Below are 25740 nucleotides of genomic sequence, written 5' to 3'. Positions count from 1 at the left end.
AGATGTTCAGATACTTGAAAGGTTTAATGATCCAAAGTCAACGACAAACCTTTTCCATTGGAAACAAAATCTGCAGAACCATGGGGTCACGATTTAAAACTCCAGGGAGGAAGACTCAGAGCCAATGTCAGGAAATATTTCTTCACAGAGAGGGTGGTGGATGCCTGGAACACCCTTCTGAAGGAAGTGGTGAAGACCAAAACTGTGAAGGATTTCAAAGGGGCATGGGATAAACACTGTGGGGCAGATTTTCAAAAGGGTACGCGCGTAACCCCGCCTCCCCCCGAAAACCTGCCCCAAGCTCCCCCTGCGTGTGCCGAGCCTATGTTGAATAGGCTTGGCGGCGTGCGCAAGCCCTGGGATGCGTGTAAGTCCCGGGGCGTGTCGGGGTGCGTGTTGTGGGCGGCGCAACGTTCGGGACCAGCCCCCGGGTCGGGTGATGGCACGCCAGCAACCCACCGACGCGTGTGAGTTACTCTTGCCGAGCAGGGGAGGGGCAGGCGCAACTTTTCAAACAAAGGTAGGAAGGGTTAGATAGGGCTAGGGGGGTAGGTTAGGGAGGGGAAGGTGCAGGGGGGGTGGAAGGAAAGTGTTCCCTCCGAGGCCGCTCCGATTTCAGAGTGGCCTCGGAGGGAACGGAGGCAGGCTGTGCGGCTTGGCGCGCGCAGGCTTCCGATTTTGCGCAGCCTTGCGCACGCCGACCCCGGATTTTAAAAGATACGTGCTGCTACGCACATATCTATTAAAATCCGGCGTATTCTTGTTTGTGCGGGCGTACTTTTTAAAAATCTGCCCCTGTGGATCCATAAAGGCAAGAGGATCATAAACCTAGAGGTTGGGAATGAAGAGAAGAGGCATGGGGGTGGCTTGTGGGAATGATGGCTACAACCTGGTGATTAATACACTTATTCAATAAATGTTCACACGGTTAATACGACTCCAACATTGCTCTATGCTTCAACGACAAGAGGAAATATGGAAAAGAGGATTTGCATTCAGGCAACAACCAACAAGGTTGCACAGTCTGGGTAAACAAATAAGCATGGGAGTAGCTTGCTTGTTGTGGTGGTTTCTGCCCCAAACCAAGTAAGCCTGATACTTCTCTTGGCATGCATATCCAGCACAGCTCACTGCTTCAATGGCAGGGGGAATGAAGAAAAGAGGATTTATACTCAGACAACACCCAACAAGGACTGAATTGCACAGTCTGGGTAAACAAACATGAGTAGCTTGCTTGATTGGTTTAGGGTTACTACCCTAAACCAATCAAGCCTGTTACTTCACCTTGAATGCATATCCAGCGTGGCTCTCTGCTTCAGCGGCAGGAGGGGACTGAGGAAAAGAGGATTTACATCCAGACAACATCTAACAAGGCATTGATCTGAGCAGTATGAATATACAAACATCGTTACAAAGGTTATTACCCTCAAACATTAAACCTTATAATTCACTTTGCTGCTCCTACATTGCTCTCTGCATCAATGGCGGGGGTGGAAGGAAATTGGAATAAAAAAGGGCCCTGAATTCAGCGGTCGGGGTAACAGAAAGATATGGGAAAATAAGTGTGAGAGCTTGCTGGGCAGACTGGATGGGCCTGTTGGTCGTCTTCTGCCGTCATTTCTATGTTTCTGTGTTTCATTGTATTTAAAGAAAATGGAAATTTTGTTAGCAACAGTCTAGAAATGACATTCCTGACTGTATTGAGATTAATGGGCATTTGTTTCCTATTGCCATACAGATGTGTAACCTGGAATAATTTGATAGCATTTTATCTTTAAAGCCACATGTTAAGAAATTGGTGCAAAATGTTTTCTTTAAATTGCGAATTTTGTGACAATTAAGGTCTTTTCTATCCTTGGAAGATTTCAGAACTGTAATTCATGCATTAGTCCTGAATGACCTGGATTATTGTAATTCTGTTCTTCTAAGGCAGGGGTGGCCAACTCCAGGTTTTCAGGATATCCACAATGAATATGCATGAGAGAGATTTGCATGCACTACCTCTATTGTATACAAATTTATCTCATGCATAGTCATTGTGTATACCCTGAAAACCTGGCCTGTTTCTGGCTCTTAAGGACTGCAGTTGGCCACCCCTTTTCTAGGGCTTTCTAGTTCTACTATGTGTGCTCTAAAGCAGTGGTTCTCAACCTTTTTTCGGTCGGGACACATCTGACAGATGGCTCTCATGTGTCACACACTGCTCATTAAATTCTATAGTGGAAATTAAAAAAAAAAAAAAAAGCCCCACATTACTTTTATTGTTAAGAATGACTGACTTGACACAAGGGAAAAATAAGAATACTCTCTCTGACCATAAATTATATAAATAATAAACCTCCCATACCAGAACAGCACCAATTTCCAGCACTCAAACAGTAACCACTTTACTTTACCTAAGAAGATAACATTGAAAATATTACACCAGGCCTTTAATACTTCTGTTAGGAAAATGGAACAAGCCAGGCTGCTATAGAGCCCTTCCCAGAAATTACATGCAGCAGAATACCTCACCTCAATCACATGTGCCAGACCCTCAACTAACAAAGAATAAAGAAACCATACTGCATAAATAGAAACATGCAGTCAAAAACTGAACTGGAAACAGCAACAAGCCAGAATCTTTGTATGCAGTGCAACAAAGGAAAAAGAAATCACCGGTCCTCATAAAATAAAGCAAGATCAAACTAATAACAGATTATTTCAAAATCACTGATGAATGGAATATCCAATCATTAACACCATATCAAAAATTTCTAGACACCAATAAAATATTTCAAAACAGCAGACAAGAGAGCAGTGAGTCACTCTGGCTGACTAACTGAAGTTAGACTGTATTTCCCAACCCTCCCACCCCTCGCCCACCCACCCCTAGCTCATCCCTTAATTTATAGGCAGGTGCCACTTTCACAAAAAAAAAAAAAAGAAAAAAAATCAACAAACTTTATTGAGAATTCAATCAGACCCCGGTAGGCCACTACCAGACACATAGTAAATTCACTAATACATTTAAAGGACGTTAGACACATTCCTACTCCCATAGCAACCTAAAACTTAACTAGGAATGGATCAAAATTGAGATGAAGGCAGCAGTCCAGCAGCAAGAGGGGGGCTTCCCAGTCTTTTGCATAGAGTGTCACATGTATGATTTCTTACCCACCGGTGAGAAGTTGTACATGTGCATGCGATGCAAAGAGCTCCTGGCTCTCAGAGAATGAGTCTGATCTCTCTCTGGAGGCTAGAGTGGCAGACCTGGAGGAGCTGAGGCAGACAGAGAGGTATATAGATGAGACCTTCAGGGACATAGTAGTCAAGTCCCAACTTCAGACTGGCAGCCCTGGTGCTGCCTTGGAGGAAGAAGGTCTCATGATGGGAGAGCACCAACCAGGTGCAGCAGGAAAGGATCCTGTAGCAAGGACCTGCTCTCCAGGTGATGCATTGTCCTTTCGCACTGAGGATATCTCCCCAAGGCCTACTGCCCAGGAGGGAAGTGTTAGGTCAGCCATCATAGTTGGTGATTCGATTATTAGAAATGTAGATAGCTGGGTGGCTGGTGGGCGTGAGGATCGCCTGGTAACATGCCTACCTGGTGCGAAGGTGGCGGACCTCACGCGACACCTAGATAGGATTTTAGACAGTGCTGGGGAGGAGCCGGCTGTCGTGGTACATGTGGGCACCAACAACATAGGAAAATGTGGGAGGGAGGTCCTGGAAGCCAAATTTAGGCTCTTAGGTAGACAGCTTAAATCCAGAACCTCCAGGGTAGCATTCTCTGAAATGCTCCCTGTTCCACGCGCAGGTCACCAGAGGCAGGCAAAGCTCCAGAGTCTCAATGCGTGGATGAGACGATGGTGCAAAGAAGAGGGATTCAGTTTTGTTAGGAACTGGGGAACTTTTTGGGGAAGGGGGAGTCTCTTCCGAAAGGATGGGCTTCCACCTTAACCAGGGTGGAACCAGATTGCTGGCGCTAACCTTTAAAAAGGAGATAGAGCAGCTTTTAAACTAGAACAAAGGGGAAAGTCGACAGTCGCTCAGCAGCACATGGTTTGGAGGGAGGTATCTTCAAAGGATACTAATTATGTATTAGAATTAGGGCATCCCGACAGTGAGGTTCCAATAATTAGAAAAATAGTCCAAGTGCCTGTAACTAAAAACTCACCTGAGCTAAAAAAATTCTAACTTACCCCTAACAATTAAAAAGGAGAATGAAAATACAAACAAACAAACTTTGAAATGTTTGTATGCTAATGCCAGAAGTCTAAGAAGTAAGATGGGAGAATTAGAATGTATAGCAGTGAATGATGACATAGACTTAATTGGCATCTCAGAGACATGGTGGAAAGAGGATAACCAATGGGACAGTGCTATACCGGGGTACAAATTATATTGCAATGACAAAGAGGAGCACCCAGGAGGTGGTGTGGCGCTTTATGTCTGGGATGGCATAGAGACCAACAGGATAAACATCCTGCATGAGACTAAATTCAAAATTGAATCTTTATGGGTAGAAATCCCTTGTGTGTCGGGGAAGACTATAGTGATAGGGGTATACTACCGTCCACCTGGTCAAGATGGTGAGACGGACAGTGAAATGCTAAGAGAAATTAGGGAAGCTAACCAAATTGGTAGTGCGGTAATAATGGGAGACTTCAATTATCCAAATATTGACTGGGTAAATGTATCATCGGGACACGCTAGAGAGAGAATGTTCCTGAATGGAATAAATGATAGCTTTATGGAGCAATTGGTTCAGGAACCGACGAGACAGGGAGCAATTTAGATCTAATTCTCAGTGGAGCACAGGACTTGGTGAGAGAGGGTAATGGTGGTGGGGCCGCTTGGCAATAGTGATCATAATATGATCAAATTTGATTTAATGACTGGAAGAGGAACAGTGTGCAAATCCAAGGCTCGTGTGCTAAACTTTCAAAAGGGAAACTTTGATAAAATGAGAAAAATTGTTAGAAAAAAACTGAAAGGAGCAGCTACAAAAGTAAAAAAATGTCCAAGAGGCGTGGTCATTGTTAAAAAATACCATTCTAGAAGCACAGTCCAGATGTATTCCACACATTAAGAAAGGTGGAAAGAAGGCAAAACGATTACCGGCATGGTTAAAAGGGGAGGTGAAAGAAGCTATTTTAGCCAAAAGATCTTCATTCAAAACTTGGAAGAAGCATCCAACAGAAGAAAATAGGATAAAGCATAAACGTTGGCAAGTTAAATGTAAGACATTGATAAGACAGGCTAAGAGAGAATTTGAAAAGAAGTTGGCTGTAGAGGCAAAAACTCACAGTAAAAACCTTTTAAAATATATCCGAAGCAGGAAGCCTGTGAGGGAGTCAGTTGGACCGTTAGATGATCGAGAGGTTAAAGGGGCACTTAGAGAAGATAAGGCCATCGCGGAAAGATTAAATGATTTCTTTGCTTCGGTGTTTACTGAAGAGGATGTTGGGGAGGTACCCCTAATGGAGACGTTTTTCATGGGTAATGATTCAGATGGACTGAATCAAATCACGGTGAACCTAGAAGGTGTGGTAGACCTGATTGACAAACTGAAGAGTAGTAAATCGCCTGGACCGGATGGTATACACCCCAGAGTTCTGAAGGAACTAAAAAATGAAATTTCAGACCTATTAGTAAAAATTTGTAACCTATCATTAAAATCATCCATTGTACCTGAAGACTGGAGGATAGCAAATGTAACCCCAATATTTAAAAAGGGCTCCAGGGGCGATCCGGGAAACTACAGACTGGTTAGCCTGACTTCAGTGCCAGGAAAAATAGTGGAAAGTGTTCTAAACATCAAAATCACAGAACATATGGAAAGATATGGTTTAATGGAACAAAGTCAGCATGGCTTTACCGAGGGCAGGTCTTGCCTTACAAATCTGCTTCACTTTTTTGAAGGAGTTAATAAACATGTGGATAAAGGTGAATCGGTAGATGTAGTATACTTGGATTTTCAGAAGGCGTTTGACAAAGTTCCTCATGAGAGGCTTCTAGGAAAAATAAAAAGTCATGGGATAGGTAGCGATGTCCTTTGGATTGCAAACTGACTAAAAGACAGGAAACAGAGAGTAGAATTAAATGGACAATTTTCTCAGTGGAAGGGAGTGGACAGTGGAGTGCCTCAGGGATATATATTGGGACCCTTACTTTTCAAAATATTTATAAATGATCTGGAAAGAAATACAATGAGTGAGGTAATCAAATTTGCAGATGATACAAAATTGTTCAGAGTAGTTAAATCACAAGCAGATTGTGATAAATTGCAGGAAGACCTTGTGAGACTGGAAAATTGGGCATCCAAATGGCAGATGAAACTTAATGTGGATAAGTGCAAGGTGATGCATATAGGGAAAAATAACGCATGCTGTAATTACACAATGTTGGGTTCCATATTAGGTGCTACAACCCAAGAAAGATCTAGACGTCATAATGGATAACACATTGAAATCATCGGTTCAGTGTGCTGCAGCAGTCAAAAAAGCAAACAGAATGTTGGTAATTATTAGAAAGGGAATGGTGAATAAAACAGAAAATATCATAATGCCTCTGTATCGCTCCATGGTGAGACCGCACCTTGAATACTGTGTACAATTCTGGTCGCCGCATCTCAAAAAAGATATAATTGCGATGGAAAAGGTACAGAGAAGGGCTACCAAAATGATAAGGGGAATGGAACAGCTCCTTTATGAGGAAAGGCTAAAGAGGTTAGGACTTTTCAGCTTGGAGAAGAGGCGGCTGAGGGGGGATATGATAGAGATGTTTAAAATTATGAGAGGTCTAGAACGGGTAGATGAGAATCTGTTATTTACTCTTTCGGATAGTAGAAAGACTAGGGGGCACTCCATGAAGTTAGCATGGGGCACATTTAAAACTAATCGGAGAAAGTTCTTTTTTACTCAACGCACAGTTAAACTCTGGAATTTGTTGCCAGAGGATGTGGTTAGTGCAGTTAGTATAGCGGTGTTTAAAAAAGGATTGAATGAGTTCTTGGAGGAGAAGTCCATTACCTGCTATTAATTTCACTTAGAGAATAGCCACTGCCATTAGCAATGGTAACATGGAATAGACTTAGTTTTTGGGTATTTGCCAGGTTCTTATGGCCTGGATTGGCCACTGTTGGAAACAGGAAGCTGGGCTTGATGGACCCTTGGTCTGACCCAGTTTGGAATTTTTTAATGTTCTTAAAGACCCAATAATTAAAAATAAGGATTAAAAAATGCTCTGTTTTCCCTACCTGGAAATGTTCGATTTCCAGGTGCTCTGAGATTGTCGTGAATTAGGAGGAGGGTGTGCGCAAATTACATAGACTCTCAATCACTCAAACAGGTTCTTAAACACACTTACATACATGCTGTCTTTCTCACACACTCACGCACACACACTATCTCAAACTTATATCCTCGCTCGCTCACTCACTCTCCCCACTGAACTAGCGGCAGCAACAGCCTCCATCTCTTCCAGCCCTCGCTGCCTCGAGAAAGGAGTGCCATTGGCCACGGGTGCTGATGTTGCTCCTCGTTTTGCTCTGGGCAGATGCTGCTTTTCTTTGGACCAATGCTGCACACACTTTCCCTAGTATGGTCTCTTCTTCCCGTGCTCGCAGCCTCTGCACTCCACTTCCTCTTCCAGGCCACCGGGGCAGGAAGAAAAGACCATGCTGGTTCTACTGACTCCAGCTGTCCTGCTGCGTTCTGCCTGGGCTAATAAGCCTGGGTGGAGGAAGAGTTCCATTTCGCTGGAGCAGGAGGAGCAGCGGGGGACTGGGAAGTATGGCAACACACCTGTGTGTGCTTGGCGACACACTGGTTGAGAACCGATGCTCTAAAGATTGCACAAAATGCAGCAGCTCTTATCACCTTTGGACCTCCTAGAAGGCAGCATATTACACCTAGTTTGAAATCATTACCTTGGCTTCCTATGTTATGGCAGGTAAAGAGTCCCATTCAGTTATACCTGCCTGTAGTAGATAGAGTATTACTGAAGAATTATGCTCTGACTTACTGCTTGAGATGTTAGGGAAAGAACTTGTCAAATTGTTTTGTTTGTGCAAGACTCAGGAGCAATCTTTTGCAGTTGCTGGGCAAGAACTGTGGCATACACTTTCAGATGATATCAGGTCAGAGTTTTGCATTAAATCTTTTAGGAAAGTCAAGGGGTTTTTATTCCAACAAGTATTTAATGAGGATTAGTTAGATACTAGCCAGCAATTTTAGGGGGCTGCTAATGTATATGTATATATGTGTATATATAAAATCCCTACACAGTTTAATTAGCACAAGACAGATCAATTCTTTCTTATATACGATCCTCCCCAAATTCCAATATAAAAATCATATATGGGGATACATAATTTTATATATATATATATATATATATATATATATATAATCTTTTTGCAGTTACATTATTTTCAAAACAGCATTCTATTGTTTTTAGTATCTGAGTTATTACCATATGGAGTTCTGTTTTTTATGTGAAATTATATTCCTGTATGTTGCCTAGAAAGATTGATAGGTGAGTTATAAATTTTATAAATAAAAATAATTTTGTGCACTATCACTCTGATAGAACTTAGCTTTTGGACAAGAAGGTTTTCTATTTTGTTGTAAACTGTCATGTACTGTTTTATGGAAAGTGGTTTCCACTGATTTATTTTTTCTCAGTTCTTACCTTGTGGAAGTCAAATTTATTCTGTCTGTAATGTGTTTTGGGAATAATAATAACTATAAAAAGGAGTTGGAATAAGACATGCAGAAATAATCCTTCATACTAATGTACTGCCATATGATACAACTGCTAATGTATGGTATCATCCAAAATACACCTCTTAATGTTCATATTTTGGCAAGTTACAGATGGTAGGCTGCTTATAGCCAGTGTTAATTTTAATACCTTGTGGCTTTATAAGTATCAATGATGTAAGCAGACACTGCATACAGAAATGTGGTAATTATAGTATATTGTTGCCTTGGATATTAATTGAGTTGACCCTGGGCAGCTGGAGGTTTTGGCAGTTTAGTGCTGCATCTAGGTTTGGTGATGCAGCAGAGAGGAAAATAACTTGGCTTCAAAAATATAGATCTGATCCTTTTCTTACAGATATCTAAGGTAGATTAAAGGCAAAGTTCTTATCTAATTCCCTTGATATCAGATTTGTTTTTCATTTGTTAGAATACTGGAAGTTTTAAGATGAATCCTGAACTTGTGTTGTCTTTTACCTTTTGATGTGTTTTGCCTGTGTTCCAAACCAACTGTATTTTATTTTCCTTTGACAATCTTTCAGGTTTTTTTTGTTTTTGGTTTTGGTTTTTTTTAGCTTGTTTTAAAGTTTTGGACTTCGCCAATTTAATAGTATGTGCAATTGTAACTAAAAAAAAAATGTTGCACATACATGTGAAAAAATTCTCCCATTTGAAGTTATAATCGTGTATAAACTAAGATTTACTATTATGACTTGGGCTTATTTTGCCCAAAATATTTTTGCATTTCGGAAGGCAAATATTCATAAACCCAAACAACATCTCCATTGGTATTTGTAAGATAATCAGCAAAAAAAAAATAAATCTAAAATATTCAGCAAAAACTGAAATATATTCTGAGCTTGCAGGAAGAGCAGCCACTTTATCCACAAATATACACTACTTTTTTCAGGGCAGGGGAAAAAAGGTGCTGGTACTCACTTGCAAGGTTCTCCTTGGGAGTTACTCGGGGTACTGCCAGTTGCAACTGACCACAAATTCTATGAAATTACAGTATTGCAAACATTACACCAGATCCTAGAACACCAGTACACTTCCTATTGGGAAAACAGAACAAGCCAGACTGCTAGAGATCACTACATAAATGACACACTAACAGAATATCTCACCTTGATCAGAGAGCAGAACTTGACTAGACCTTCACCAAATACAGAATAAGTGACCACAAATTGTAAATAGAAATATGCAGACAAACAATGAACTAGAAACCCCAAAAAGCCAGACTCTGCATGCAGTGCAACACTGGAGAAATAGAAATGCATTCTCTCATGTACTGTGCAAAATACAAATATATCTGAGATGCTTCACATTTTATATTCTCAGATGTGACTTATTGGAATTTATTTATTTATTATTTTTCTATACCGACATTCATCTCAATTGAGATATCACACCGGTTTACATTCAGGTACTGTAGGTATTTCTCTATCCCCAGAGGGCTTACAATCTAAGTTTTTGTACCTGAGGCAATGTAGGGTAAAGTGACTTTCACAAGGAGTGACAGTGGGACTTGAACCTTGGTTCATAGTCCACTGCTCTAACCACTAGGCTATTCTTCCTCCCTGTAAGGAAAAATGTTTTTTTTTCTACCTTTTGTCTGGATATTTTGAATCTCAACATAGTACCCTTCTCATAACAGGTATTCAGAAGCTCCAACATACCACAATGCCTAATACACAAACACACACCCAATTTATTTTATTTTATTTAGAATCTTATATTATATTCTGCAACCTCCAGACAATTGTTTGGTGCGGATTACAGCAAAACAGTCATAAAATATTGAGACAACATCACAAAATACAAATGTTAACACCTTACAAATAATTACATTAAGACTTGAATTGCTGGCTCATCCAAATGCTTCATCAAAAACCTCTGCCTTTAAAGCTTTCCTGAAGATTTTAAAATCCTGTTGCTGCCTGAGTGTAACAGGCAGTTTATTCCATTCATGTACTGCCACTGAGGAGAAAGCCCGCCCTCTAGTGTGGATCCATCTAATTTTTTTTGACTGGAGGGGCAGCTAAGTGCTGGGTATCACCACTCAAGGTGATTTCTCAGTACACATGGAGGTGTTCTCAAAAATTTAAAAACTCTGGTGATCAACCTAAACCTATTCCTCCATTTAACAGGGAGCCAGTGTAAGTCTTTCAAAACAGGGGTTATATGTTCTCTCCTTGACATCCCAGAAATGACTCAAGCAGAAGCATTCTGTACTAACTGTAAGGTGTGTTGTCAACCTATCAGGAAGACCAATATACAGAGAAGCACAAATAGTCTAGGTGAGTAAGGACTAGACTCTGAACAATCATCCAAAAGTAAATTGGGGATAACAGCATTTTTAATGGTTGAACTAACTTAAGCTTATAAAAAGCAGTATTGGTGACATGATTTGTTGTTTCATAGATAATTTGGAGTCTAAAAAAACTCCCAAACTCTTAATTTCAGATTAAATTGGCACTGATAGTTTTGGATAACCAAACTTCCTTTGACTTCATTAAGTTGGACCCCTTTCCTACCCCAAGAATCTGTGACTTCTTCATATTAAGAAATGGACTATGACCAATTAACCATTCCTGAAGTAAGCTAATACCTGAAGTTAAGTCACCATTGGGACTGCATGGCAATAAAAACTGAAAGTCATCTGCATATATAAAATATCTAATATTGAATGACTGAAAAATCTCTCCAGTAGGAGATATTAAACAATGCTGAAGACAGGGTTGAACCCTGCAGGATACCCCACATTATTTTCCGCCATGAAGAGTAGTTAGATTCAATCGGAACCCTTTGTACTCTATCATTCAGGTATGAAAATATCATGATGTAAGGAGTTGAAGGCTGCAGACAGATCCAACTGGATCAAAATTCCAGAAGATCCTTGATCTAAGCAGCCAAGTAGAGTATCCATAACATTTAATAATAGATACTCCGTAGAATGATTCTTGCCTATTGGACATAAAATCCTCTAACTGTTCTAACACTATTTTTTCCAATATTTTTCACAATAGTTGGTAAACTTGAGATGGGACGATAATTGGTTAAATCATTGGAAGGCAAATTAACATCTTTCTTTATAGGCCTAACTGTGGCCTGTTTTCAGACTTCTGGCAAAGTGCCAGTTCTTAATGAGTATATGTGAGTATATCTGACATTGGCTGGCAGTACGTTTGTCTCATTTACTTGGCAACTGGTTCAAGAGCTGATTGGTTGGCAGAATTTTTAAATACTAGACCAGGAATTCAGGAGAGATAGAGAGATGAGAGAGAGAGATCCAGGATATATATATATAGTACTCCTGGGGGAATTCTTCGCAAAAAAATAAATTCTGCGCACAAAAACCTAATTCTGCAAACTTTATATTGGTCAAAATAACACAATTTACATGATAGTCTTTAAGTAATTATATTTTAAATTAATACAGAAAAAAGTTATTACTTAGAGATGCAGAATTTTAAATATTTTGAGCAGAATTTCCCTAGAAATTCACTGAGTGTCCCTTTCACTCGCTCTCCCTACTCCCCTGGCCACTTTGCCCTCTCAGGCCCCAGCTCTTCTACCTGCCAGTATCTCCCTTCCACCTCTAGGCTCAACCCCTTCCATTCTATCACCAGTCCCAGAGTTTGACCCAATTATCAGTACTGCCTCTCACACACATGCTCCCTCTCTCTTGCATACACACCCAAACAAGCGCCCTTTCTGTCTTACACATACATCCTCACACAGGCTACCTATGTCTGTCTCTCATGCACCCCTTTACACAGGCTCTGTCTCACACATATACAATCTCTTCACACAGGCCACACCCTCACATACACATGATTCCTTTTTCATATAGACGAGCACCCTATCTCTCTCACACACACACACACACACACACTCCTTCTATAGGCTCTCTCTCTGGTACCCACACTCAAGTATCCCCCCTCACCTCCCATGCTCTCTCACCACCTCCTGCTCTTTCACCCCCCCCTGCTCTCTTTCACACCCTCCCCTCCCTCACCCCTCTCTCCCTCTTCTACACCCCTCTTCCTCTCCTCTCACACACACATTCACTCTCACTGGGACCTTCATCATCACTGCGAGCGGAGCACACTCCATTCACGGCACACGGGGCCTTCATTTTCGCCGTGAACGGCACCGGGGACTTTCTTTTTCACCACGAACGGCACCAGGGACTTTCATTTTCGCCGCGAACGGAGTGCGACCCGCAGCACACTGGGGCCTTCATCTTCATGCGCTCCGTTCATGGCATGCTAGGGTCTCCTCTGCCATTCTCTGCACAGAATTGCCAAATTCTGCAAAGAAAATGGCAATTCTGCGCAGGGGGGCATTCTGCGCAAATTCTGCGCTCTGCCGTAGCTCAGAATTCACCCAGGACTAATATAGATATATGAGATATAACCATACTGGAGAGAGGAAGGGCAGAAATTGATTGCTTGGAAGGAAGGGGCCTGCAGCTGTGTTTGTTCACTCCTGGTCTGGGGTATGCTCTATTACTTACAGGCCCATACAGTAAACTGCGCGGGAGAGCTGGCACTCCAAGGTGAGTGCCTGCTCTCCCGACGCGCGCCCAGACACCTCTCCTGGGCACGTGATTCAGTATTTAAATTAAGGCCCGCGCTAATAAGGAGGCGCTAGGGATACTAGCGCGTCCCTAGCACCTCCTTATTGGCGGAAGTGGTGGCTGTCAGCGGGTCTGACTGGGTTTGGAACATGGACGCCGGAAAAATTGAGCGTCAGTTTTCCAAGCTGTGGGCAGTTTGTTTTTTTTTGTTTTTTTTTAAGAAGATTTTTTATTTTTGGGGCTTCAGACAATATCGCTATGATATTAAGTCATAGGGTGTACAGAAAAGCAGTACCCCCCCTCTCCCTCTTCTACACCCCTCTTCCTCTCCTCTCACACACACATTCACTGTCACTGGAACCTTGGCAGGAGTTAATTTCTGAGAGTAAAATGTGCGGCTTGGCCGCACATTTTGCTTTCTGTATTGCGGGTGAATACCTAATAGGCTAATCAACATGCATTTGCATAAGATGGGCGCTATTAGTTTCGGGGGGGTTGGCAGCTCGTTTTCCATGCGCTATTACTCCTTACTGTATAAGGGGTAATAATAGTGCGTCAAAAACGTGCGTCCAAATGGGGGCTAACGGTGCGCTTGGACGAGCGCACCATTCTGTATCGGGCTGTGTATAAGGGGTAATAATAGCACGTCAAGAACGTGCATCCAAACGGGGGCTAACAGTGCGCTTGGACGAGCGCACCATTCTGTATTGGGCTGTGTATAAGGGGTAATAATAGCACGTCAAGAACGCGCATCCAAACGGGGGCTAACAGTGCGCTTGGACGAGCGCACCATTCTGTATTGGCCTGTGTATAAGGGGTAATAATAGCACGTCAAGAACGCGCGTCCAAACAGGGGCTAACGGTGCTCTCGGCTGAGTGCACCGTTCTGTATTGGCCTGTATGTTGTTTAGAAAAATATGAAATATGTTGGAGATTTTTTTGGCTGAGTTCTGCCAGGTTTCTGGTCACATGATATACCTTTAAAAGTTCAGTTTGGCATGCTTTTGGGAACTGCTGAAACACATGCTGCAGGGAACACAAGAGAATAGATACCAAATGGGCTTCTTTTGAAAAAAAAATCCCCAGGCTGATATTTTCCTGCAGTCCACCCCTGTCTACACTTGCCTCCTATATTGAAGATCCACAACACAATTCAGTGTGTCGCTGTTGAAGCCATTGTTACAATCATGGCTGTCACATCCTGTTCCTAAACCTGTTAAAGTAGTCTTTGAAGAGCTCAAGCTATTCTAGATACTAAGTACATTAGAGGCAAACTACCCTATCTCATATCCTGGAAGGTATGGCCTCCATCATCCAAGCTCCTTGTTTTACAAAGGAATTCCATTTGCTTTCCCCACAAGCCAAAGGCCTGGGGAGGGGGCTTAGAGGAAGGGGGCACTGTAATGATGAACAGACTGCAGTGCCATTCTCTGGTTGGCCTCACTTACTTGGGCCATCACGGCAGGACGCTGCCATCTCCATGATGCGCTACTGCTCTTCGAGGCATACACATGCCTCTTCCCCTCTTATTAGCATTGTGACAGGAATCTGGCCACTGTGCTAGAAGATGAAGTCACTGCTGGTGGGCTATTTAAATCCCAGTGCTCCTGCATGCTGCTGCCTCAGCAACAGGTCTCCTGTTGTGCTTCCTGTCTGCAGTACGAGTTGCTAGATTCCTGTCCTGTTCCTGCCTTTGCTTCATTCCATTACTCACCTTGCCTCTGCCTTGTTCTCTCCATATCTCCTGTTCCTTTCTTGACTGATCTCTTGTGCCTTTATCTCTGCTCGGATTCTGATTCTGCCTGACTGCTGTCCTACTGGACCATCACCTGCTGGCCTCAGAACCCAAGGGCTCAACCTGTGGGGGAAGAGGCTGCTATAGGGGAAGCCTAGCTCAGACACAGTTCAAGCATTTCTACCTGCTGTCTGCATCTGCCCAGCTGGTTCACCTGCTGGGCTGTACCAAACACGCCACAGTAGAAGGACTCTCTTCCAGTGACTGCTACGCTGATAATCCCTCTTCTTGTGACCACATTGGCTCCCTATCCATTTGTGCATACAGTTCAAGCTCCTCTACAAGTGCCTTGACTCTGCAGCTCCTCATTACCTATTCTCTTATCTCTCCTCGTGAACTCCACCCATTGGGCGTCACTCTTATCTGTGCCTTTCTTCTCCACCGCCAACTTCTGACTTCATGCTTTCTACCTTGCTTCACCATATGCTTGGGACAGACTTCCTGAATTAGTAAGTCATGCTCCCTGTCTAGCCTTATTCAAATCCAATCTAAAAATCCACATCTTTTTTTTTTTTTAACCTGCTTTTAAATCATAACCCCTTACTATCCTGCTCTTAGCCTCATTGATTTTAACATTCTTCTAAATAAGTGAAATTCCCAAAGTCTTCAGCTCTGTTAGTCTTGGTTAGATTGTAAGCTCTTCTGAGTAGGAACTGACTTATGTGTTTGTGTATTGCTGCGTATGTTGATTAGTGCTATAAAAATGTTAGTTGTAGTTGCCCATAATGTAGAATGTTTCATAAACAGCAAATATATTTGATTTTCTTATTTTTATGAATCTGGTTTATTGTGAAAGCTCATCTCAACTGTTTGGCAATAAAAGCAATGGGAACTGTATTTTGTACAGCATTTTGCAAAGATGATAATGACTTTGGATACAGTTTTAAGCAGTCAAATCCTTTTAAAATATTATGGAACGACTGGACTGTGCACTTGTCAGTATTTCTGTGCCCTTTTTGAATACAACTACAGCAAATGTGTGTTTAAAAAAGTTTTGACTTGCCTATAAGAATGTTATAATTAATACAAGCTGATGGAGGTTATAACAAATACAAATCATAGATTAAAAATTTTAAAAATCTGTTAATTTAAAGGAACTTGAATATCTTTCATTATGCTACCCTTTTAGGATCTTCACAGAACAGGCTGCAGTTCATATTGTGGCCAGGAAGCAGAACAGGATAGAGTGGTTTTGAAACGAGTTTTGTTGGCATACGCCAGATGGAATAAATCTGTTGGGTATTGTCAAGGCTTTAATATATTGGCTGCACTCATACTGGAAGTAATGGATGGAAATGAAGGGGATGCACTAAAAGTAAGTGTAACTGCTTTATTGGCAACAGAATGCTGATTTTTTTTTTTTCAGGTAGAAAGGATAAATGTTCTGTGTTGATCTGGGCAAATTAATACATATCACTTTCACTGATATACCATTTAATCCTGTTGCACTGAATAACGAAGGAGGGGATTAGCAACAATTGAATTGTAGTTGGATGGTTTGAGTCTATTTTCTTTAAAGATGATAGCTGACAAAGAAATTGGTCATATAAGGAACTAGGACTTTAAAGATTTTACTATTTTTTTTTAAAGTTTTTATCAATTGAACTTTGCTTTTACAGAGGCACCATTTTAAGGTCATACCTGCCAACTTTGAAAGTTTTTCATTTTATTTTACCTCATACTGACTAAAATAGCTTTATAAAGAAATTACAGGACTTATTTTGTACAATGTTGCGATTACAGATTGCTATACATTACAACAGTTATGGATTAACATGGAAAGATAAATGTGACAAGTATACAACATTTAGGAAGATTTGGAATTCCTATTTATAGTCATTATCAATAAGAGCAGGCAGTTTATTCATAAAGACAGTACAATAGACATGGACAATATCAGATGCCTTTTGTTCTTTAATATGCAGAGATCTTATTTCTCTCCTGCTGGAATTCTGCCATATGTTTGCAAGGGGTGGGTGCAGGTAGGGGAGAGAGGGTTGTAGGTTTTTTGTTAAACCAGTGTTAAAATATATCTGCTCTTTGTACATGTAAATGTGAAGTATCGTGCATCTCCCCATGCTGTTGTGTTATATTATGTACTTTGTTTAATTCCAATATTAACAAAACAGATTTGAACTAAATGGTTTCTTATAGGGAGTTTTTGTAATTTTATAGAATATATTTTTGTGAATTTTATCAGTAATTATGGGTGAATCATTAGCTTGTTGCCATAAATTATTTCATCAACTGTAAGAAAGGAATGAATTACTGGTGCTACTGAATTTCACAAAGCAAGCTTTTCTTTCACTAGAGAATTATACTGAAATCAAAGTAGTAAATTATTTTTATTGGCAAAGCAGCACTGAGACAGTTCTGCAAATGAAAAATTTTGTGTAAAATATGAAAACATTTCCAACAAAATGTAATAAATTGACAGAGCAAATGCATCCCACCCAATCTGACAGTCGGATAACTCACTTCCAGAAAATATTAAGATCCCCCTCAGGCTGACTTCATCAGATTTAGCAGGGCCCACACATACTTGTGGCAAGAGAAGCCCACGATAGATGATTTTGCTGCTTGAAAAGCAACTGGTGAATAAACATGTCTTCCTCAGAAAAAAAGCAATTTACTGCCCGTTTTTCCATATATATATGGGATTGATTATCAGTAGGGACTTAGGTCATGTGACTTAGGTTCTGTCCATTTAGTTAAAATACATTTCCTTATCCTTTTGCTAGACCAGTCCCTTACAAGGGGGATTTATCTGCCAATCAGCTGATGGAAACATAGTGTCAGCCCTTTATTTCTTTCTCACCCTGGTTAATAGAGTAGGTGCAGGCCAGGCATTTGCTAGTAGTCTGTCTCCAACAAGTGGTGTTCTCGAATTTCCATTTTCTTCCCAAAGCCCTGGCTTAGGCCTAGGCCTGATAAGTGTTTACAAATGCTCCTGTCCTGACAGTCCCTTGTCTGCTGCTTTTCTATTTGAGCATTCTTCTTGGGTTTATCCCCCTGGCTGAGCGAAAATCTTGGGTTAGATCCCAGGGACCCTAGAGTCCTTGTAGATTGCCCCTGTTAGGTGACTATCAGGTTTTTTGGTTGAACCTGGGGAATTGGTTCATGCAGAAGCCTGAAAGAACTTGTACATAGCTTCTTTTTCACCTATCCTGCTGAAACGTGCAATAAAGGTTGTTTAAAGAGGCAAAGCAGAAGTAAGCAAAGGGAAAGGAAACTTTCGGGTCCCCAGTGGGTTTTGGGGCTTCTGTACACAGCACTTGTTCCCAGGGCAGTCCCATGGTCAATGGTAGGTGAGACCAGGAAGGGAACGAGGCTTATGGAACATATCTTCATAGCAGTTGGGACCATGAGCAATAAAAAGAAAAAAAAATTAAATAGGACAGTCAGTGTTTTCCTGTGGCAGCCATGATTTGAAGCTGCAGATGTGTTGCCTGCAGCACTTGTGTGCGCCACGTTTGGCTAATTCATTTTGCCCTATTTGGTGTGGGGCCTTCTTCCCTAGATACCATTCCCACTGAATCTGCAGAACGGGGGGAGGGTAGGTAGGTGCAGGAGCAGCAGCAGTGGACCTGACTACAGTGGAAGGAGGAAACAGAATCTCATGGACACATGGTTGCTTTCCTCTCCAGTCCCTCCTTCTCAGCCCTCCACTTTAGGAGAGCTAGAGTTGCCGGGTGTCTTCCCACCCCCCCCCCCCACCCCCCAAGCAGCAACAGTCTCCCAGGAGCACACCTAGAGAATTATATAGCACTTATTAGAGTATATTCTTTCCAGAGTTCATATTAGTTATGCACTAACCTTAAAGCTGAGTGGAGGAACACTAAGAGGCCCGATGCATCAAGGTTCAGGCCTGAAGCACCCAAAGGGTACATGGGGAGCCTTATTGCAGATTCTACCCTAGACTCCCCAGGAGATTTTGGATCAGGGGAGGACTCTGACCCCTGGGAACTGGACAGACTCTTAGAGGATCATCTTCAGAGGATGAGAATCCTCCATTCTTAGGTTATTATACAAGAAGGAATTGTCTGCCCTCATTGCTCAGAGCAATGCCCAGACCTCAAGGTGGAAGAGCCTGCTCTGGCAATTCGTAAGCCTTCCAGAGCTTTACCCTTACATAAAGCTCTAAAATGCATAGCTTTAGCTGAGTGGGACTCTCCTTTTGGGGGGGAGGGTGTTCAAAGGCAGGAGGGTTATGAATAAACTATACCCCTTGGCTGTAGAAGGATAAGGAAAACCTCCTAAGAGTACCCCAGTGGGACACACTGGTATCAACTGTGATTTGCAAAACTACTATCCCTGTAGAGTGGAATTACAGCTCTGAAGGAATCTCGAGATCATAAGATTGAAGCTATTCTGACACCATCTTTTTTTTTTTATAGGGGCCATGGCAATACAATCCTATTTACAGGGAATTCGTAAAACGGGAATTGATATATTGGATCCGACAGCACCCTTGGAATTATCCATGGCCGCCTTGACAGATGCTCGGAATGATTTTTTAGTCCAAATCTCATCCTGAGCGCTAGCCTCAGAGTTGTAGCTTAGAAACCTGCTTCTGAAGTTGCCTGGGGCAGGTTGATTTTTGGCAGACTTAGAGGATTCAAAACCCCAAAGACTCCCTGAGGATAGAATCTAGTTGGGCTCCCCAGGTGCTAGAGAATGCTCTTGTCTCTGGGGTCTGTGGAGACTGAGCCCATAAACTCAGATGGGGCATCCATGTGGGAAAATCACTATTGAGGGACCAAAAATCTGTTCTCTTCAAGCAACTGGGAATAAACAATGAATATGTTAAAATTAATTCTTTAAGTTTCTTCGATTGAGCTCTGTAAGACAAGGTTCCATGAATATAACCAGTGCTATACTACCTACTATTGTGGTCTGTACCTATTACTGTATACCACTCATCATCTCCACTCCTCATTAGCTTTTGGAAAATCACTTGTTTCAAGAAGCCAAGGGGCAATGCCCCAAAGGCAGGAAGGGCAGACCTTGGTTGCCCTCCTCATTGATAGTCAATGGGTCCCTTACAAAATAGTTCTTTAGGGAGTGGACCCAGATTACATCAGACTGATGAATCCTGGATATTGTACGCCCGGGATATGCTTTGGTACTGGCAGACCCTGTTCCTTAGGCTTTTGTAGTTTCCTCTTGCACATCTCCTGCTAGAAGGGAAGCCATAGGGGGACCACTCTGCAGAGGCTTCAGAGTTTGGACATGATAGCACCTGTGCTAGTCAATGCTCAGGGCCAGGGGAGGAACTCTGCCTATTTTGTAAGTCCAAAGAAGGATGAGTCTTCTATCCTATTTTAGATCTAAAAGGAGTTAACAAAAGCAGAGTCCCTCCTAGTCCTTGAAACTTTTAGGAGCACACATTTGACACAGCAGAATAAGGTGTCACTCTGATGTAGAAAAGGGTCATCAAACTGGTATCTCCTGTTCAATCCTTCTAAGCCCAAACAGCCCCCAAGGTATGGGGCTATCTCCAGCTTTTTGAGCATTATGACAGCAACATTAGATGTGATGCTGTGGGCCATGGCATATAAGTGCCTGCTACAGTGGTCCGGGTTAACCTGGTGGTCCTCCAAGTCCCACAACTACCTGTGCCCCATCAGATAAGGAGCCTAGATTGGTGGACAGTGCCCGTGAACCTACAAAAAGGAATAGACTTGGAGCCTCTCACTTAGATCATAGTAATGTCAGATACGGGCTTCTTTGGCTGAAGAGCCCAGTATCAGGACCAGGCAGCTCAGGGCCACTGGTCCAAAGAGGAAATGTTATGTCAATAAATAGGCTAGAAACTGTGAAGGAGAGGAGTTAAGATGGCAGCATGTAGGTACCATAGCTCTCTGTTACTCCGCATTTCTCACTTTTTTCTTCAGTATTGCCATGCCGCCTAAGTGCTAAGGAAGAGTTTGGGTTTTTCCCTCTGCAGCCCATCCCCTCCCGGGTCAGCGTTCCATTGTTGTTTGCTGCCAACTCACCTGTGTCTGGAGACACAACCCCTATTGGTGGATCTGCGAGAGGAGCATCAGCCTTGTCTGGAGAAATATCCTTGAGTTCCCTTGATCTCAGACCACCACCGGCACAGCACTTATCCTCCCCTGCTATGGCACTCGCATCTCCGGGTGATTTCATCGGAGTTGCATCAGAGGGGGTTGCCGCAGGTAGAGTGGCTAGAACTCAGGCTTAGACGACAGTGGCGGTGAGCTCTATTGTGGACCATCCAGCAACTTTACAACCTGGTGGTTCTTCGGGTGGCGAGTCCACTGTTTCTGCTACTACAGCGATTTAGTGCCTCCCTGCTCCATTACATTACCTGGGGAGCCCACAGTATGTAGCTTCCTTCCCCAAGCCAGCCATGGTGACTTTGGACTCCATTTGGGAGTTAGTAGCTAAGCTGGAGCCCAGTTCTTTTGGAAGTAGGGCCGGCATATCCATTAGATAAAACTAGGTGGTCACCTATGGCGCCAACCAGTAGGGGGTGCCGTGCCGAAGAGCAGCCAGGTGGTGCTCTGAGCTCTCCGCTTGCGGCAAAGAGGAGTACAAATTTGTCAGTCTGCGAGCAGTGCACACTGCGCGCAGCTCTGAAAAAACACTGAAGCAGTTGAGGCAGTTATGGCAAGACTGGGGGAGGGGGTGGGGCAGAGGGGCGCGACCAGGGCAAGCGCAATGTAGAAGGTTCGCCTAGGGTGCCTACTACCCTTGCACTGGCCCTGGTTGGAAGACTCTCTTCCATATTGCTTTATGGCTTGGCCCTTGAAGGCTCTCCTGCGGAAGTCATAATATTCCTCCCTGGTCAATACAACCATGTTTGAAGGCTGGTAAAAATTCTACCTCTTTAGCATATCTTCATGTGTGGCATCTATTTGAATCCTTTTGTAGTGGAACACTCATTCTCACCTTGGAGCGTGGATATTTCAGCAATTCTGGACCTATTCCAAAAAGGTTTTGACAAAGGGCTAGCACTTAACTACCTCAAGTGGCAGACAATAGGGATGCGCTAGTTTAAAAAAAAAAAAATTCATATTTTAATTTCATTACTGGGGTGTTTTTTTCCAACAAACTTCATTTTGTTTAATGTTTTGTTTCTTATGCAAACTTAAGAAAACAAAATACATATTAAATACAAAAAGCACACATCAAAACAAAATAAAAAAAAAGAAACTGGGTCTCCTGAGTGCTCCCTATCACCTATTCTTCCCACCCGGGAAAATGCTGGGGCCAGAATTCTCCCTTGCCTGCACTTACCTGGTCGGGGGGGGGGGGGGGGGCGGTGTTCCGATGAGACCTAGGCCCGAAGCCTAGGCATTGCATAGACCTAGGTCGCCGTGATCTTGGCCTAGGCCCAGTGTGGAGGCCTTGTCCCAAAGCCTAGGCTTTGGCTTAGATCTGATGCTGGGGCCCAGCCTAGAGGCTGGAGACTGATGCCTGGGATTCTGCCAAGGCCCAGGCCCGGCCCAGAGGCCTGTCCTGACACTGAGACCACAGCCTAGCCCAAGGCCCAGGGCTGATGCCGGGGCCAGACCGGGACAGTGGGTACCAATGCCTGGGCCTTGGTCTCTGCGTAGGCCAAGCCCAATGCTGGGGCCTACTCTGGATGCTGCATCCTGACATTTGCCGTACATCAAAATGGTGCCTTGCACTGAAGAGGACTGTACTTGGAGGTAAGTTACTCTGGTGCATCCCTAGTAGATTATTTTAAAAAATAAGAAGAAAGAAGAGGATCTCTGCATTCTGGCCTCCAGGCCTGGGTCTGTGCTTGGGCCAAGGCTCAGCATTGGGACCCAGCCTCTGGGCTGGCCCCAGCATTTGGTCTGGCCTAGGCCAAAGCTCTGGCATCAGGACTGGGCCCCAGCATTTGGCCTGGGCCTGTCCTAGGCATCTGTGCTGGGCTACCTACATCAGATCCCTGATGGACATGGTAAGTGGTGGCTAGGAAATTCCCCGACCCTGGTAAACGTTTTCAGGCCTGAGCCTTTGCTCTGGTCTCAACCGAGGTCCTGGCATCTGGCCTGGGCATAGGCCATGACCCCTACGTTGGGCCACAACCTATACCTAGGTGAGGCCACGGCATCACACTGTGGATCATGCTTTGGTCCTTGGCCTGTCCTTAGGTGAGGCCCCAGCTTGCGCCCCCCCCCCCCCCCCCCCAAAACAAGATGTGAAAACAATTTCATCAGATTTTCAATTATTTCATTTTGAAAACAAAATGAAACAAAATAGGAAATATTTCTTATTTTGTTTGTAATGAATGCACATCCCTAGCAGGAAACAGCTATTAGTTGCTGTAGAGGCTCAGTTGAGGGACTCTCATAGGCAGCACATCTAGATTATGGTGCGTTTCCTTAGATGGGTGAGATGCATTCTGCCCTCAGTGGGACTTCAGTCTAGTCCTTAATGCCCTAGTAAGTCCACCCTTTTGGACCACTAAAGGACGCATCTTTGAAAGACCTCTCAGTAAAGACACTTTCACACCACCAGGTATATCTTGGAAGTGTTATCTTGCGGAGACTCCTACTTAGTTTTCTTGGCCGAATCAGTTACATTTCGGCTAGTGTTGTCACTTCTACCTAAAACGATGTCGCCCTTCCACCTGAATCAATCAATTTCATTCCTAGCTTTTTTATGGTAAGGAGTATAGAAACAAGAATAGCAGCATACACCTCCTAGATATCCATCGCATATGTCTCAGATACATATAGATGGCAAATCATTTTAGGAAAATGGATAGCGCTATATATTTGGAGACTTGCAGAAGGGCATAGCTGCATCAAAGGCTACTCTAGCTATATGGATTACGGAGCCAATCTAATCAGCATACCTGCTTAAGGGCCACCAAACATCCATGGTGCTCCAGGAGCATTCTACTAGAGTTCAGGCTTCTTGATGGGTAGAAGTCTTTGCATTAGCCCCCGAGGATATATATAGAGCAGCAGCTTGGTCATCCTTGCATTCCTTTGTCAAATAGTAAACTGGACTTTGAGGACAGGGTAGATGTGACCTTTGGGTCCGGAGCATTTAGAGCAGCCCCGTCTTCCCCCTGCCCAGCCTAGTATCATCTGATGTATCTCCCACTTGTAAGGGACTGGTCTGGCAGGAGGATAAGGAAAATTAAATTGGTTCTTATCTGCTAATTTCCTTTCCTTGATCTATTAGTTCAGTCCAGGACACTCCCAGTAACACACAAGCTTCCCGCTCATAATGCCATCTCTTTCCCTTATTCAGGACCACAGGTGCTTGGGGAGCAATGTTCTATGTTTTACATACCTGGTTCCCATCTTTCACTCTGCACTTGGCAGGCTAGTATGTTAAGTTCTTTCTCTTGCTTGATCTTAAGGTCCCCTTTTTCTTTAGTGTGGAATTTTTCTTTTTTTTTTTTTTTCAATTTTTTTTTATTATTAATAGAAGCAACTTATAACAAAGATTCTTCACATTGGCCTTAGTAAGTATACAAAAACCATGCTTTCCGCAATCAAGCAAACAAATAAATATACAAAATATTCAAAAAGCATGTACAGAACAGAAAAGTGAAGCTAGGCCTTCCAAAGTCTAATATTGATAGACAGATCAGAGGGAAAGAAGAGGAAAGGGAAAAGGTGTAGAAATATAGAAAGACAGCGATGGAAGATCTAGGTGTCAGAGGAAGAGCATAGTGTCAGTTTACATGGAGCATTTTGGTAAAGATGAGACATAATCATCTAACAGCTTCCACACGGAATTTTTCTTTTGTTATTTGTCCTATTGCTCTGACAGAAGGGTATTGGCAAACATCTAGCCTGTACCTTCTCTATAACGAGGGGGAGATCACAAGAAAAATGGGGCTGGTCCTTCTTGGTATTCATCAGTTGATGGATGGAGAAATTCCACTTGTAAGGGACTGGTCTAACAGGATTTAGGAAAGGAAATATCAGGGAAGAACCAATTTCTCCTTTTGTGCCACAAATAAGTCTAAAGTAATTCATTTTTGATGCATTTACTTGCAGTTCTCTCAATAAAAGTAGAAGTTCAAAAGATGACCTATAGTTTTCAGTTTTGTCAGGATTTCTTGCTAGCAATTTGTATTTACTTATTTAAGCTCCAAGTACACTTGTTTGTTTATTTTTCTTAACTTGCATAGATATAAATTAGGGCTTCTTACCTTTTTGGTTTTATCTACAAACCTACTTAGCCACACCTGGATTGTTTCAGATGATATGCAGTTAGTCTTAAAATACTCCCTCTCTTAACAAAGTTTGCACTGGCAAAACTTACATTGAGCAAGTTCAAGGACTATTTGGTCAGGAAAGTTTTTTTCTCCTTTCTGCTTCAATGTATGTGTTCCTGCTGAAGTCTGTAACATTTAGTTTTGAGCGATATCTATCTTGTCCCTAGGGAAGCTACTCTCAGCTCAATTTGCTTAATATTGAACAATGTATAACAGCATGACTTGTGTTATGTATTCTGTTTCGAGAGCACTTAGTCATGTTCTCTTGGTCCCTGGAAGGTGTCACTAATGTAGTCCTAAGAAATCATGAGTCTGGAATGCATGGAGAAGCTAACATTTTAGCACTTCATTCCTGATGCTCTGCAGTGAAATTACTTCTTCTCTATTT

At 42.7% G+C, this 25740-nt stretch overlaps 1 protein-coding gene across 3 annotated transcripts in view; it reads left to right on the top strand.

Moving 5' to 3' along the window:
* Window positions 1-25740, top strand: part of TBC1D30 (TBC1 domain family member 30) — a 301699-nt gene that overhangs the window by 181163 nt on the left and 94796 nt on the right. For all 3 annotated transcript variants that reach the window (XM_029615714.1, XM_029615713.1, XM_029615715.1), the window contains one exon: window positions 16260-16445. In XM_029615714.1, coding sequence (XP_029471574.1) covers window positions 16260-16445 — 186 coding nt within the window. The remainder of the gene's footprint in view (window positions 1-16259; window positions 16446-25740) is intronic.

The sequence above is a fragment of the Rhinatrema bivittatum genome, chromosome 9 (assembly GCF_901001135.1).
Source record: "Rhinatrema bivittatum chromosome 9, aRhiBiv1.1, whole genome shotgun sequence".
Classification (NCBI taxonomy): domain Eukaryota; kingdom Metazoa; phylum Chordata; class Amphibia; order Gymnophiona; family Rhinatrematidae; genus Rhinatrema; species Rhinatrema bivittatum.
This window is presented reverse-complemented; position numbering and strand designations above follow the sequence as displayed.